The sequence below is a fragment of the Diabrotica virgifera genome, chromosome 1 (assembly GCF_917563875.1).
Source record: "Diabrotica virgifera virgifera chromosome 1, PGI_DIABVI_V3a".
NCBI lineage: Eukaryota > Metazoa > Arthropoda > Insecta > Coleoptera > Chrysomelidae > Diabrotica > Diabrotica virgifera.
The window spans coordinates 49,637,656-49,654,665 of record NC_065443.1 but is presented as its reverse complement, the minus strand read 5'-3'; the positions used below and the strand labels follow the sequence as shown (position 1 = coordinate 49,654,665).

At 33.3% G+C, this 17,010-nt stretch overlaps 1 protein-coding gene across 3 annotated transcripts in view; it reads left to right on the top strand.

Annotated features, from left to right (window-relative positions):
- The window catches only part of LOC114324739 (protein SERAC1), a 116,390-nt gene that overhangs the window by 74,461 nt on the left and 24,919 nt on the right, over positions 1-17,010 (top strand). For all 3 annotated transcript variants that reach the window (XM_050656111.1, XM_050656101.1, XM_050656106.1), the window contains 2 exons: positions 6,615-6,806; positions 12,816-13,155. In XM_050656111.1, coding sequence (XP_050512068.1) covers positions 6,615-6,806; positions 12,816-13,155 — 532 coding nt within the window. The remainder of the gene's footprint in view (positions 1-6,614; positions 6,807-12,815; positions 13,156-17,010) is intronic.

Below are 17,010 nucleotides of genomic sequence, written 5' to 3'. Positions count from 1 at the left end.
GTTTATAATCATATAATCATATAATAGAAGTATAACTTCTTACGTGCGTACAAAGTACACACACATTCTTTTTTTAATGTTAGGAGGTCATGTAAACAATGGAATATTGAAATGTTAATGGGCTAAAATTGAATACCTGTTGTAAATTGTCAACTAAATAGAAAATCTTTCAGCAAGAAAGATACCGTTCAAAATTGAAAAGGTTCTGTTCTGAATCAAATTTTAATTAATTGTTTTTAGGTCTGCCTTAGGTGGAATAATTGATATAAAACACGAACTAAGGAAATATATATATTAGTGGAGTCACTGAAGGTGGATATGAGCTATTACCTCCGATTTCGTTCAACCTCCATCGATTTGCATGAAAATTGGTGAGTGGTTAGAGGATATCTCAAGGAACAAAGGTGAACTGGTGCCAACTTGTGCTTTTACCCTGGGGGTGGATCCCACCCCTTCTCGGGGTGAAAATTATTTTATTAATAATAACCCCACAATTAAATAGGGGGACAAATTCTAAGCAAAATTTGTTATATAAAGTTATTAAAATAAATCAAAACTTTTTGAGTTATTAAAGATCAAAAATTTTAATTTTTCAAATCTAAGTATTCAAGCTTAAATCACGGGAAAATTATGTATTTTATAACATAATAAACTTATTAAACGTTTGTGACAGTACTTAAAAATATCTATCAAATGAGATACAGAACAAGTTAATAGCATTAAAATTTATGCTTCAAAAATTTTTCAAACTTAATCTTTTAAAAATTTTTCCAAAAAATGTTATCGTCTTTTTCTAATAACTCCGTTAACTTTTAAGATATCAGGTTCATCTGAAAACAGTTTGAAAGGTAATTCCAATTGCTATTAAAATGCGTTGAAATTAATCATTTACACCCCTTACTTTTTTAAAAATCAAAGATTAAATGACCACGGTTACATGGTTCTCGCAGCAAAATTTAAGCTGTAAACGTTTCTATCTCGGTTATTTTTCACCTTACAGAAATAGTAAAACAGGTATAATATTTTATATAGAAAAAACTCAAATTTGGTTGTTTACCATTTTTTACGTATATTGAGTACTTTTATAGTTATTATCAAAAGAAAATGAAAATGACGATAATTTTAAAAATTCTGATTTTTTTAAATTATTTTTTTTTCAAAAATATGCATTCTAAACCGGTGAAAATTGTTAAAATCATTACTTATGCTAATACAAAGAAATTTTGGTAAGGATTACTATAAATTTTAATTTTTGTGGAAATGCGTATGTTTTATTTTTCACTTTTTCCTAAAAAAATCGAAAGGGTTCTCTTCGTTTCATCATAACTTGCTTAATTTTGATGCTATTAACTTCTTCTGGAGCTCATTTGTTAGGCATTCTGAAGTACTTTGATAAGTGTTTAGCAGGTATATTTTATAAAATGCGGTGCCGCCCAAAATCCCGACAGCCAAAATTCCGACAACCAAAATCCCGACGGCCAAAACACCGACACGCCAGAATCCCGACACGCCAGAATCCCGACAGGCCAAAATCCCGACATGCAACAATGCTCGCATAAGTAAAAATTCCGACTTTTGTTTAATACCTTTAATGCAAAATACTTTTGTTTAGTAACAAAAAATAAAAAACAGATGGCCATAAACAAAAAATAAATGTAATTATATGTTAAAAAGAAACTTATCAAACCTGTCGATATTCTGGCCTGTCGGGATTTTGGCCTGTCGGGATTCTGGCGTGTCGGGATTTTAGCCGTCGGGATTGTGGCTGTCGGGATTTTGGCTGTCGGGATTTTGGGGTAGACACTATAAAATGCATCGTTTTCCCGTTATTTAAGCTTGAATACTTAGATTTGAGTACTCGAAAAAAATATACATTCAATTACCCATACCTCACTTTGAATTAACATTAGCTTAGTACTTTGAGTGAACAGTGTATTTAATTTTTTATTGTCTTCAATTTTGGTAGGAATAACTTTTTTGTTAAAGCTAATAGTTTTTGAGTTATACGTGAAAAAAAACTTTAAAACATGCATTTTTTTAATAAAAAATAAAATCTTTGATCTTTAATAACTCATAAAGTATTGATTTATGTTAATAACTTAATATAACAAATTTTGCTTAGAATTTGTCCCTCTATCGATTTATGGTATTATTTTTAATAAAATAATTTTCACCCCAGAAAAGGGGTGGCATCCACCCCCAGGGTAAAAGCGCAAGTTAGCATCATGTCACCTTTGTTTCTTGAGGTGTCCTTTAACTGCTCACCAATTTTCATGAAAATCGATGGAGGTTCAACGAAATCGGAAGTGAAAACCTTCAGTGACTGCACTATATGTAAATAATAGATAATGGCGGTGGCCCTTGAATCGAATTAAATGTAAAGCTGTCTTTCCTTATTTTACTTATATTTGAGTACTTGTAGAATTCTGTTGGATTTTATCTAGATAAGCAAACATGTGATGAATGCAAATTGTACATTCTCCCATGTCCGCTTTTTATCGGCCTTTTTGCTTTATAAATTGTAAAATGCTCGGGCAATAGATTGTTGCCAAGGATTCTGCATTCCGACCTAAAAGAGAATTTTTTCAAAAATGAATAACCATTTTCATGAATTTTTCTTTTCTCTTTTGTTTAGAGATGTTGCTAATGCGTCCAGCAGCAAATAATTGTTTATTATTTTGCTTAGTAGACAGCTAGATTTAGTTCCCTTTAGGGCATTGTTTCCCAACCTTTTTGTGCCATGCCCCACATTAGTCTTTCTAAAATTCTTATGCCCCCTATGTAACATACATAATTTTTAATATTAAAAATCTAATATGATTGGTTTTAGGAAGAAATCGCCAGGAAATTTGTAAAGAAACAGAGTAAATAAATTTTTAAAACATAATAATATAATGAAAAATTCAAATTCCAATTATTAATTTTCCAGATATTTCTATATTAATTTATTTTAATTTAGTGAGCTCCTTGTGCTTTATTCCTGCTGCTTGCTTCCCAGGGATTTTATATTATTAGGTTCCAATTTCCTTAACTTCAGTCTGAAGTCTCCACGTTGTGTTATGTACAGCCGATTTCTTTTTTTACCAGTAAATCATTTACAGCACTAAATCCATATTCAACTAAATATGAAGATGGAAATAGTAGCGATAGCTTTCTTGTACATTTGATTGAATTTGGGTATTTGACTTCTAATTCCTCGGAAAGCCATGCCATCGCTCCTTTTTTATTAAATAAAGATTTTCACTGATTCATTATTTCGTAAGTCTGTGAGTGTTCCTTGACACTGCATATTTGCTATATCAGACAAATCCACTAACATTAACTGCATCATCTATGTTGGAAAATCAATTTCTTTTGAATCAGAAAATCTTTCTTTTAATTCAGCTTGTAGAATATTCAGAACATTGACGATTAAAAGTAAAGCGGTATTAGTTACTTCACTTTTTTTGGAGCAAATGAAATTGTTCAAAGTTTTTATTGTTAATATGTTTCTGTCATAACTCGATACATAATATGGGTAATGAAACCAAATATCTTCGATCTGCATCGACAATAGTTTTGTTTGTACTTTATTAGTTTTTCAAAGAATTTTGCTAAATAACTCAGAAATGTTCTACCTTCGATTTCAGATGACAACATGATGATGTACTCAACAGATACTTCATTTCCGGTTTGTTGCTTAAAAAATCAAACAGTTTCATAAATCTTTTCAATCAGTTTTCTTCCGATAGCGATCTTACTTCAGTATGAAGTAAAAGTCTCACGTGGTCTTCATTTTTTTTTCACAAAATACCTTGAATAGACGCTCACATTTGACATTAGATTTAATAGCATTAACATACTTTATTACTGAATACAGGGTGTTTCATTAATAATTGTCCATATAAAAACTGGAGAAACCTTAACAAAATACGAAGATTTAACCTAAAACACTTAAATAAAATGTGGTTCCTTACTGAGTTACAGGGTGTTTGATCTAAAAATTTTACATTTACTTTTGATTGAGACTGGCTGAATGACCATAGTCCAAGCCAAAAAAGAAAAAGGAAAAAAAATCTGAAAATTTAAAAACTATTTTGGTTCAGCATTTTAATACTATTCGACGTATCCTTTTCATACTTGGCATGTAGGTATAGGCATAGGTACTGTACAAACTACTAAATTATGTTAAACAAACGTTTCTGGCTATTAACAGAGGCGTACGACGGAGGAAAGTGAATGGTTGACCCTTTCCAAATTCTACGCCACTGGCGAAATTGCTATTTTAGTTCAATTTTTGGATTCTCCAATACTTTCTATACAAATAATGTACTCTTCATTCGTAACGATAAAGTCATTAGTTTTCGAGATCTTTGAAATTAATAATGAAAGGACACAGTTATTTTGATTAATGTATTGTGTCGCTTCATTTTTAATTTCAAATATCTCGAAAACTAATCATTTTATCGTTACGAATGAAGAGTAGATTATTTACATAAAAAGTATTGCAAAATAAAAAATTACACTAAAATAGCAATTTCGTCAGTGGCGTAGAATTTGGGAAGGGTCAACCAGCCACTATCCCCTGTCGTACACCTCTGGTAGTAGCTAGAAACGTTAATTTATCTTAACTTAGTACAGTGTACAGTACCTATACTTTCTGCCAAGTATGATAAGGATACGTTAAATAGTTTTAAAGTACTGGGTACAAATAATTTTTTAAATTTTAATCATATCATAAATTAATCAAAATAACTGTGCCGTTTCATATTTGACTTCAGATATCTCGAAAACTAATGACTTTATCGTTACCAATAGAGAGAATATTATTTACGTAGAAAGTATTGGAGAATCTAAAAATGGCACTAAAATAGTAATTCCTCCATGGCGTAGAATTTGAGAAGGGTCAACCATTCACCATTCCCTGTCGTACGCCTGTGGTAGTAGCTAGAAACGTTTGTTTATCATAATTTAGTAGGGTGTCAAGTATAGTCGGTTCGCTAAACTCAGACACAACTGGCTAGTGATTTTAGTAAGTAATTTTGCCAATTTAGTAAAATTTACAAAAAAATATGCAAAGAATAGTTTTTAATTACTAAATAGTTAGTAATTTTGCCAATTTCAGCAATATTGGAAAAAACAAAAAAATTACCTACTAAAATCACTAGCCAGTTGTGTCTGAATTTAGCGAACCGACTATAGTCGCGCTTTCTGCCAAGTATGAAAAGGATTTGTCGAATAGTTTTAAAATGCTGAGCCAAAATTGTTTTTAAATTTTTAGATAAAACACCCTGTAACTCGGTAAGGAACCACATTTTATTTAAGTGTTTTAGGTTAAATCTTCGTATTTTGTGCTAAGGTTTCTCCAGTTACTGTATGGACAATTATTAATGAAACACCCTGTATAGTGCGCTATTTAGAATAGCTGAGATGTTTTTAGCTACTAAGTTTTCTCTATGAATAACACAATGCACAATAATCATTTCTGGATTCACATCTTTCATGAATTTTAAGCAGAAATTTTTCTTGCCTATCATATTAGGAGCACACCAGCACATACAAGATAATATATAGTCCGTCCGCTATAACTTTTCCCATGCGGTACGATTCATTTTCAATCAAATTAAGTCAAAACATAAATTGAAATGAACGTCGATGTGTATATACATTTTGTATACTGTATACTATATACTACACACATCAGCGTACGTTTCACTTTCTGTTTTGACTTAATTTGATTGAAAATTAATCGTACCGCTTGGGAAAAGTTATAGCAACCGGACTATAAGTTATCAATAATGCCTCAATGTCTCTCAAAGTTACATCATCCATTTGCACTGAGAAATTTTTTGTTTTCAGCTTTTCAACAAGTTGTTTTTCAATATCTTTGTTTTTACCCATTCTATCTGTTTTTCTAACAGTATTGTTACTGAGAGGCATAGCTTTTACATCTTTCGTCATCTTTTTCAAGAACTGTTTTAAGAAATGCTGATATTGACGGTTTGATTAAATTATCTCATATAGTTTAATTTTTTCCCGTTTTAGCGACGAATAAAGACATTTGATAACTAGCTTTAAGCACACGATTATTAGTTGAAGTGTGAGCAGTAAATAGAGACTTTAATGTTCTTCAACGAAATCTAGGTGGTGAGAACGGAAGGGTTAAACTCGTGTCGAGTCCACATTCGAATTGCCCCCCTTAAAAATCAAATTACCCCCCAGTGGGGCGTGGGCCCCACGTTGGGAAACACTGCTTTAGGGTACACCACAGGTGGTTCTGAAGACTCTAGAAAGCAGAAACATATGTCAACCGATGGTGATGGCCCCTGAATCGAATTAAATCTAAAGCTGTCTTTCCTTAATAGATATCTGTGAAAAAATTTGATTTCGTCTCTTTAATGTAACAGTGACAACTTTTGTAAGAAAATATTGTGACTTATACAAATATAAATTAATAAACTAACTAGAATAAACATTTTTAACACTATAGCAAGATTTCTACTGCGGACATTCTCTTTAGCTTCTTGCTGTGTACTTATGGTAACATCACAAATATTATTTTACAATTTTTCATGCCACCTTTGCATTTTTATCTGCGTTGCATTACGGTTAAATGGATTTATATTGATTTTCAGTAACTTTAAGAATAACGCGGGGTCCAGATGGACGCGACAGAGCTGTGATTAGCGACACTAATGAAGATACTGATTCTGAAACGCCAGAAAAATCGGTTGATTGTTTGGTTTTATTTGAACCAGAAGATATCGATATTGACGTTATATTTTTGCATGGGCTTCACGGAGCAATCAATAAAACATGGAAACAAGGTAAGAATATTCAGACTAGGACTACTATTATATTGCATTACTTACTCCGTGGCGTTACAACCCTTCGTGGTTTTAGCCGACTCGACAACATGCCTCCTTTCTTGGATGGGACTCTTTCAGGTCTCCTGCTATATTATCTCGCCACCGGAGTCGAGGGCGTCCACCTGATCTTCTTCCAGTTGGGACTTCCTCCCATACCAGCCTTTTGGTCAGAATGTCTTCTGAGATGCCCTGATAATTGGAGTCTTCTGGACTTTATTTTTTTTTATTATGTTGGCGTCTGGGTAAAGTTCTTCGATCTCTTTGTTAATTTTGTTATTTCTTACCTTATATTGTCCTGCTGCTTCATCAAGCACAGGCCCAAAGATCTCCCTTAGTTTCGTTTCCATAGATCACAACGGGTCGTATTATTATTTTATGTACTTGTATCTTCGTACGTCTTGTTAGTTGTTTCGATTTTATACGGTTTTGAAGGGCATACAGACATCTGTTGGCGGCTTGTATCCTGTTGTTGTTCTGAAGCTATTTCCTTGTGGCATTTGTGTAATTAACTATTCTAAATGGGAAATAAGCCACAATTTTACTAAAAAATGATTTTATTAACGCTTCGCCGTCCGATGTGGATAAAAAATGATTTTTAGTCCGAATAACTAATACCGAATAACTATTAGACTGAATATATAAAGGAATTATTCGATGATGAAAGAAGCGAACTAGAAACGCTAAATGACATAAGCAGTCCTCCAATAACTAAGGAAGAAATGCAATACGCTATAAAGAACGCAAAAAATGGCAAGGTGATCGGACCAGATGGGATTTACGTAGAAACACTTAAGCTTTTAGGTACCGAGGGCATTAAGATGCTTACGAAATTATTCAACTTAATCTACGAAAGCGGAAAAATTCCTAAATATTGGCTTAAATCACCCGTGTTGAGCTGCCCCCCCCCCCCACTTGCAAAAATTAAAAAACAAATAGCCCTGATTTATGAGCTCTCATATTCCGCAAATTAAAAATTTTGAGCTCGTTCCACTGAGCAGGAATTTAATATTTTAGTAGGGGGGGGGGGCTACTTAAAAATAGGAATATTGAATCGATTTTCGCGGCAGAATTACGAGCTATTTATGAGCTCTTGAAATGATATAGTTTCGATTTTTGAGCTCATCCCCTTCACCCCCAAACAACCCTTTATTTGATTTAACTTGCTGAGAAAACTTAAAATATATCGTATTGCGTATATAATTCCTATATAATATATATTCTAAGAATAAACTATTAAATCACGTGCATTTCGATTATTGAGCTACAACCCCTTCGCAAGAAAACTACCCCATCTTCGCGAGCCGTAAAAGAAAGTTGTACTTAAATACATTAAATTAATTATTTGGCGACTACATATCATTTAATAATTTATAAGCTCCCAAATTACGCTCATTTAGATCAGTAAATTGCAATTTATTTTGTATAGTGCAGTCACTGAAGGTAAAAATCAATGATTACCTTCAATTTCGGTGAATCTTCATCGATTCTCACGAAAATTGGTCAGTGGTTAGAGGATACCTCAAGAAACAAAGGTGACATGGTGCCACCTTGCGCCTTTACCCTGAGGATGGATACCGCCCCTTCTCGGTGGTGAAAATTATTTTATTAAAAATACCTGCACAAATCAATAAAAGGACAAATTGTAAGCAACATTTGTTATATAAAGTTATTAAAATAAGTCAATACTTTTTAAGTTATTAAAGAACAAAGATTTTAATTATTCGTGAAAAAAATGCATGTTTTGAAGCGGTTTTTTGTAAATCACTGAAAAACTGTAAGTTTAAAAAAAAAGTTAATGGTAGTTTAATTCGTATAGCTTATATTCTAAGAATAAACTCTTAAATCACACGCATTTCGACTATTGAGCTACATCCCCTTCGCAAGAAAACCATCCCATATTCCCGGCTTAAGAGAGAGTAGTACTTAAAATAATTTAAATTAATTATTTGGCGACTACATATCGTTTAATAGAGCTCGCAAAATATACGCATCTCAATTATTGAATTGCAATTTTCTTTCTATAGTGCAGTCGCAAGGTAAAAATCAACTATGACCTTCGATTTCGGTAAATCTTCATTAATTTTCACGAAAATTGGTAAGCGGATAAAGGATACCTCAAGAAACAAAATTAGCAATAACAACTTGCGGTTTTAGCCTGGGGTATAATATGTCACCCCCTCTTGGGGGTTAAAATTACTTTATTAAAAATAACCCCACAAATCCAGAGAGGGACAAATTCTAAGCCAAATTTGTTATATAATGTTATTAAAATAAATCAATACTTTTTGAGTTATTAAAGATCAAATATTTTTATTTTTGTGAAAGAAAATGCATGCTTTAAAGCGATTTTTCATAAATGACTCAAAAACTGTAAGTTTTTACAAAAAAGTTTTCATCACTAAAATTGAAGCTAATAAAAAATATAATAAATTGCTTACTTAAAAGTAATGTTAATTTAAAGTAAGTTAATTCAAGCTTTAATAACGGGAAAGAGATGCATTTTATGTAACACTTACTAAATACTTGTGAAAGTACTTAGAAATACCTAGGTATCAAATGAGCTCCAGAAAAAGTTGATAGCATCAAAATTTATACTCCAAAAATTTTTCCAAAAAAAAATTTTTTTGAATAACTGTTATTTTTTATGATATCAGGCACATCCAACTATTTGAAAGGTAATTTCAAGAGCTATAAAACTGTATTACATTTAATCTTTCAAATACTTTATTTTTCAGGATAATAGTAAAGGGCTCCTGTTACATTGTTCTCGTAGTAAAATTTAGGCTTAAACGTTTCTATCTTCGTTATTTTGATTCACACAGAAATCAAAAGGCAGGTCAAATCTTTGTTAATAAAAAAAACTCAAATTTCGTTATCTATCATTTTTTACGTGTACCGAGTATTGTTGGAGTTATTATCAAAAGCAAATAATTTCCAAAAATTTAAAAAATTTTGATTTTTTTAAATCATATTTAAAATAATAACTACAACAATACTTTACTTTACTTTAAGTACAACTCTCTCAAGCCGGGAATATGGGATGGTTTTCTTGCGAAGGGGTTGTAGCTCAATAGCCGAAATGCGCGTGATTTAAGAGTTTATTCTTAGAATATAAGCTATACCAATTAAACTGCTATTAACTTTTTTGTAAAAACTTACAGTTTTTCAGTGATTTACGAAAAACCGCTTCAAAACATGCATTTTTTTCACGAATAATTAAAATCTTTGATCTTTAATAACTTAAAAATTATTGACTTATTTGAATAACTTTATATAGCAAATGTTGCTTATAATTTGTCCTTTTATTGATTTGTGCAGTTATTTTTTATAAAATAATTTTTACCCCCGAGAAGGGGCGGTATCAACCCTCAGGGTAAAGGCGCAAGGTGGCACCATGTCACCTTTGTTTCTTGAGGTATCCTCTAACCACTAACCAATTTTCGTGAAAATCGATGAAGATTCACCGAAATTGAAGGTAATCGTTGATTTTTACCTTCAGTGACTGCACTATACAAAATAAATTGCAATTTACTGATCTAAATGAGCGTAATTTGGGAGCTTATAAATTATTAAATGATATGTAGTCGCCAACTAATAAATTTAATGTATTTTAAGTACAATTTTATCTTAAGCCGGGAAGATGGGGTAGTTTTCTTGCAAAGGGGTTGTAGCTCAATAATCGAAATGCACGTGATTTAATAGTTTATTCTTAGGATATATAAGCTATAGGAATTATATCCGCAATAATATATTTTAAGTTTTCTCAGCAAGTTAAATCAAATAAAGGGCTGTTTGGTGTGAAGGGGATGAGCTCAAAAATCGAAACTATATCATTTCAAGAGCTCATAAATAGCTCGTAATTCTGCCGCAAAAATCGATTCAATATTCCCATTTTTAAGTAATGGGGGGGCTGAGTCAGCCCCCCCACTACTTAAAGCGATTTACGCTTAAAGCGTCACTAAAATATTAAATTCCTGCTCAGTGGAACGAGCTCAAAATTTTTAATTTGCGGAATATGAGAGCTCATAAATAGCTCATAAATCAGGGCTATTTGTTTTTTAATTTTTGCAAGGGGGGGCAGCTCAACACGGGTGCTTAAATCCTCATTTGTTTTACTACCAAAAAAACACAGAGCCACAAAATGCAGCGACTATCGCACCATCAGCCTAATGAGTCATGTATTGAAAACTTTTCTCAGAATAATTCAACAAGAACATATAGAAAAATTGAGGAAAGAATCTCAAGTACTCAATTCGGTAACTTTACAAAAATCTACGCGGGACTAAACAATACATGTAGTTTCAAAATAAAACAAAAATTAGGTCTCTAAGTGCTTTGGTTGCAGAGCTATGTGACATAATGTTAACATTGTCGTTAAATGGGACATTGGGTGCCCTTAAAGATGCAGAGATGTAAATAATGACGTTTTCATGTGCGCGATTGATTTTGAAAAGGCCTTTGATAAAGTTTGCCATGAAAAAATGCTACATATTCTCAAAACTACTGGTCTGGACGGTAGGGGTATTAGAATAATCGCAAATTTGTATTGGGGCCAGGCTGCATGTGTTAGGGTTGGGAATCAGTGCTCTGAAGAAGTAAAAATAAAGCGTGGAGTTCGACAAGGCTGTATATTGTCACCAATATTATTTAATCTTTACGCTGAAACAATCTTTAATGAAGTGTTGGAAAACGCAAAAGAGGGAATACTCATTAATGGTATGCTTATCAACAATATCAGATATGCAGATGACACCTTGTTACTGACAGGATCAATTGAACATCTTCAAGCGTTATTGAACCGAATGGTGGCATTCTGCGCGATATATGGACTCAAACTCAACGCAAGAAAAACAAAGTTTATGGTTATTACTAAACAGGCAGCCGTAAATAATAATAACTATAACGTATCAGATACAAGATATCAGATACGCAGATGACACCTTGTTACTGACAGGATCAATTGAACATCTTCAAGCGTTATTGAACCGAATGGTGGCATTCTGCGCGATATATGGACTCAAACTCAACGCAAGAAAAACACAGTTTATGGTTATTACTAAACAGGCAGCCGTAAATAATAATAACTATAACGTAACAATCGGTAATGACTCAATTGAACGAGTAAGTAATTTTGTATATCTGGGTACTTATATTAATAAAAGCTGGAACCCTAGTACAGAAAGAAAAAGTAGAATTGCCAAAGCAAGAACAAGTTTTATGAAATTTAAGAAAATCCTGTGCAGTCATGATCTAAATTTGGAACTTCGCATAAGAATGGTTCGATGTTATATATTCCCAGTACTACTTACGGGGTTGAAGCATGGACCCTGACAGAATCGCTTTTAAAAAACCTAGAAGCATTTGAGATGTGGGTCTACCGCCGTATTCTGAAGATCAGTTGGGTAGAAAGAGTCACAAACGAAAGGGTTTTGCAACGTTTGAATAAAAGTTGCGAAGTAGTGAACACGGTTAAAAGGCGCAAATTGGAATACTTTGGTCATATAATGCGCCAACCAGAAAAATATGGCATACTTCACCTTGTCATGCAAGGTAAAATAATGGGAAAAAGAAGTGTGGGCCGCCGTACAACTTCTTGGCTTAAAAACCTACGCCAATGGTTTGGGAAAACTAGCACTGAACTATTTCGTGCGGCTGTAAATAAGACAGTGATTGTTAATATGCTGGGCAACATGAGAGCCAACGATCGACAAGCGGTCTCGGCACCTTAAGAAGAAGTCCGAATAAAATAATTTTTTTAGTTAAATTGTGGCTTATTTCCCATTGAGAATAGTTAATTGTATCCTGTTGTTTATTTCTTGTGATCCTCCATCTGGTGTTTTCTATTAAATCGACATCGTCTGCAAATGCCACTAGGACATTCGTGGTAAATAATACTTTTGTCTGAGATTCCTTGATTTATGGGTTTGGGATTAATCAAACACTTTAAAGCTTTTTAAACTTTTTTAGGAGTTTGGAGAACAAGCTCCCACAAGCTCAACAAACAATCGCCTGTAAGAAGGCTATCGACAGGCGATATGTACGTCCCAACCAAAGACCATACATTAAAAAGAACCATTTCAAGTATTTATTCCAAAATACCCAACAAAGTGGCGAGACGAGAAGAAAATGAACAAAATGAAGAAAATAAAGAATATAACGAAGAAGACGAAAGGAGGAAGATTGAGGATTATAGTGACTGTTGGCCTAGAGATTGGATTCCAAAGGATTGTCCAAATGCTAGAGTTATAGCGTTGAACTACACTACGGATGTACTATGGCGTCCTACGTGGATGAAAAAGCGAAAAAGGTATGGTTTTCTTTACTTACACAATATGTAATTGGTATTCATTAATCTCGGGAAAGCCCAAACAATGTTTAGTGCCATGACGAAATGTTTAGTCTGTATCCGTCCTTGAGTGTTACTCGACCATTCAAGAGACTTCTTTTGCAATCATCATCAGCTCTCTTCCGAGTTTTCCAAAAGAGAGTGAGAGCCGTATGGCTTTAATCTGGAAATATTAATCATAATCTGGGTATAATGAATGTCTTTAAGGGCTTTAAGTTTGAGGTTAATTAATTCATAAAATATATTCTCCTGATCATCCCAACAGGGTCCGCATTGCCATGATGATTTCCAACCTTCGATAGAAGATGGAATTTAAAGAAGAAGATTCTCCTGATGTTCCATGGATGGATCGTATTCGCTTCAGGAGGTTGGGTATTCTACTGTTATACTATATAGGAGAAGTTATGGAGGAGAAATGCTATACGAATTAGCCCTTAGCGAAGAAGTAAATATTAGGCAAAAATCTACGTTATTATTATGTACAGACTTCGGATAATACCATTACCTACTTCAATTCTTTCTCGTGTTTTCGTTGCTTGTATTCATATTAACAGTTCATTGTCAAACGTGAGTAGGTCGGAAAACATTAGCTGACCACGCAGGACTGTATATCATACATAGGCGTAACCAGGATGATCCTAAGGAGGGGGTTAAAACTACTGGAAAGGGGGGGCGTTACAACTACTGGAAGGTCTCTGAGGGGTATGGTGTTAAGCGTATAGAGCTCAAAGTACATCCCAATGGGGGGGGGGTTATAACCCCCAAAACCCCCCTGGTTACGCCTATGATATCATAATATCCAAAACATTACACATTTTATTTTTATACTTTTCTACCTACATGCAGAAAAATATTGAATTGATTTAATAATGAAATATCTGATAAGGTTACTAGATAATTATTATCTAATTGAAATAATGACACATGGGGTCTATTCCAAGAGGATTCATTGAGTCCACTGTGGTTCTGTCTAGCGATAAACTCTGTATTCTAACTACTGAATTTCAGTGATTAGAGTTTTAGTATCAAATTTAGCAATGCTTTAGTGGTGAAGCTTAATCGTAATTTATATATGGAATATTTGAAATTAATGGCGTCCATTTCAAAACACTTCACTTTCAAAAGATCAGATGCTAAAAACTGTTAAAACCTTCTATAATGATATTAGTATACATTTCGGACTAGACGTGCTGTATTTAAATGTGTAGTTGGAGAAATTTTTGATATAAAGCAAATGAAAATCGAGTTAACCCATTAGCGCCCAGCGTCCTCGTTTGAGGACGGTTTGTTTAGGTGGGGATAAAATAATTTCTGGGTGAATATTTTGTGATTGCCTACCTTAGTGGTTTAGTAGAAGCACTATCGTTAGGCGTAAGTTAGGTTAAATCCACAACTTGCACAAAAAAATACAAAAATGACTACCCAGTAAAAAACGTTAAAAAAATTATAAGAGTATTATACGTCCTCAAATGAGGACGCTGGGCAATATCATATATTTTGTGTAAAAAGTCGACATTGGCATTTTTAGTACCTAACTAATTATTTTCTTCGATTCTAGGATGAGACAAAAATATTTATTAGAGAAAATTATTAGAGAAAACCGAACTGCAAAGTGTCCTACCAAACAATAAAAATACCTAGAACAGAAGGCTTGAGGTGCATATGGCTGGTGCTTTGACAACAACAATGCAGTAAATGTGTTTTTATTGGAACCAATTATGAAACGATTTTTCTCACCAGCCAAGTTCAACAATGAAGTAAAAAGGAAAAAAAGAAAGTACAAATTTCCCAACTATCCGCTATTTCCAATATATGGGTGGCGTGGATCACCATGACTGGTTGTAAGAAAAATACCATATCTGTAAGCGGGCTCGCATACCGAAGCAATATCCTATATCGCATGTGGCATGCATTGCGAAAAGATACGCACTGAGTGTCACATCTGGTTTTCGGTGAATCTTCGGTGACTTTCGGTGGAATTTCGTTCACCGAAAACCAGATGTGACACTCAGTGCGTATCTTTCCGCAATGTATGTTATGCGATGTAGGGATATTGCTTTGGTTTGCGAGCTCTCTAAGAGGAAAAAAATGGTATTGGTGTCTTATTACACGAATGATAGATATGGCTATGGTAAATCGGTGCGTGCTATACAACATAATACATAAGGGAAAAATATATATTCATCAAAGAATTTAGGCGACAAGTAGCTTATTCATATCTAAAAATTGGACATGACGTAAGAATAAGCAAAGGTCGTCCATTTAGTCTTCCATGTACATCAAGAAGCAATATCTCTGAAGACATTAGATATGATAGTAAAAACCACACTGTAGCAAAACGAGAAAAATAACGAATATGTCAAAATCGAAACTCTACGTCAAAACCGCGAACATATTGCCAGAAATGTAAAGTAACGCTTTGCGTGTCGATTTGTTTTGAACAATTTCATAAAAAAATATAGGATTTATATAAACATTTTTGTTGTAATATGAATATAATTTGAATATAATTTGAAATAGTATGTATATAATATGAATATAATTTGAAAAACTACTAAATAAACTTATTTTGCTAAACTAAATTTTGTCTTTAATTTCATAGTAATTGAGCCCAGCGTCCTCAAATAAGGACAGTTGTTTTTTCAAAAATTTGAAAACAAAAAAACAAAAACTTTGATAGGACATCATTTTGTACCTCGAAATATATTACGAAACAAAAAATTACGTTAAAAATGCAAAAAGAAATTATTTGGGCGTTAATGGGTTAACTTGTAGTATTATATGAAACAGTTGCTTCGTTCATGTCTTAACAATAAAAATTCATTTAAGATCCCCATACGCATGTCCTGCGCTTAGCTATTCATTTGGTACCTATTGTTAAGCGGTCTAAAACGCATATAAAAATTCGTCAGCGAAAAGTACGAACACAGGTCATAAAGACGTAAAAATATCATCCTGTAGACAGAACGATATTACCGCGGTATTTAGGAGGAAGGGAACTTATGGATGTAGATCAGCAATTAAAAAAACAGATTGCGAATTTGTTTCATCCATTATCAAATATCGTTCCAAACGGCGTTATTTAACCTGGGCCCATTAATCCCAAGTACCTGCTGCCCCATCGCCGAGAAAGTTGGGGATTAAGTCTTAATGACCGGAAATTCCAAATTTGATTATAGTTGAAAGTAAGAATATAAATATTTTCAGTTATTCACTTCAGTTGCAAGTAGTTGCAACTTTTAAATGGCGAATCCAACGACTATGTTTAGTCAAAGGAGAGAACTTTTATTAATAATTAATGAATATAAATATTCAAAGGCCCATGTCTCAAAAGATGGAAAATTTAGATGGCAATGCATCAAAAAAGGGTGTCAACAAAAAGTGTACACAAAGGAAGGTGATGAAAATTACGTTATTCTTGAAAAAGCATCGGTGGAGCATAATCATGCTCCAGATATCCACGTTGACCGGCAAATTTTTAGTAATTCTACAAAGAGGAAAGCTGTAGAAGATGTATGTGAAAGACCTTTAAAGATTGTCCACAAGGAATTGAGGAAGGAAAATTTCAGCAATTTACCGCTGACGACGAAAGACATTTCTTGCGTTCGAAGAAATATCTACGCTGCAAGACGAAAATCCACCCATCATTGCCCAAGTCACAGGTTCTACAAGTGTTAGTGAACTTAAATTTAAAAACAAATACAGGTGAAAACTTTTTATTATCTACGAAAAATAATTCCGCAATTTTTAGTTGTTTCACAAATCTTTACTTTTTGTGTAATGTAGATTCTTTATATGTAGATGGAACATTTCAAT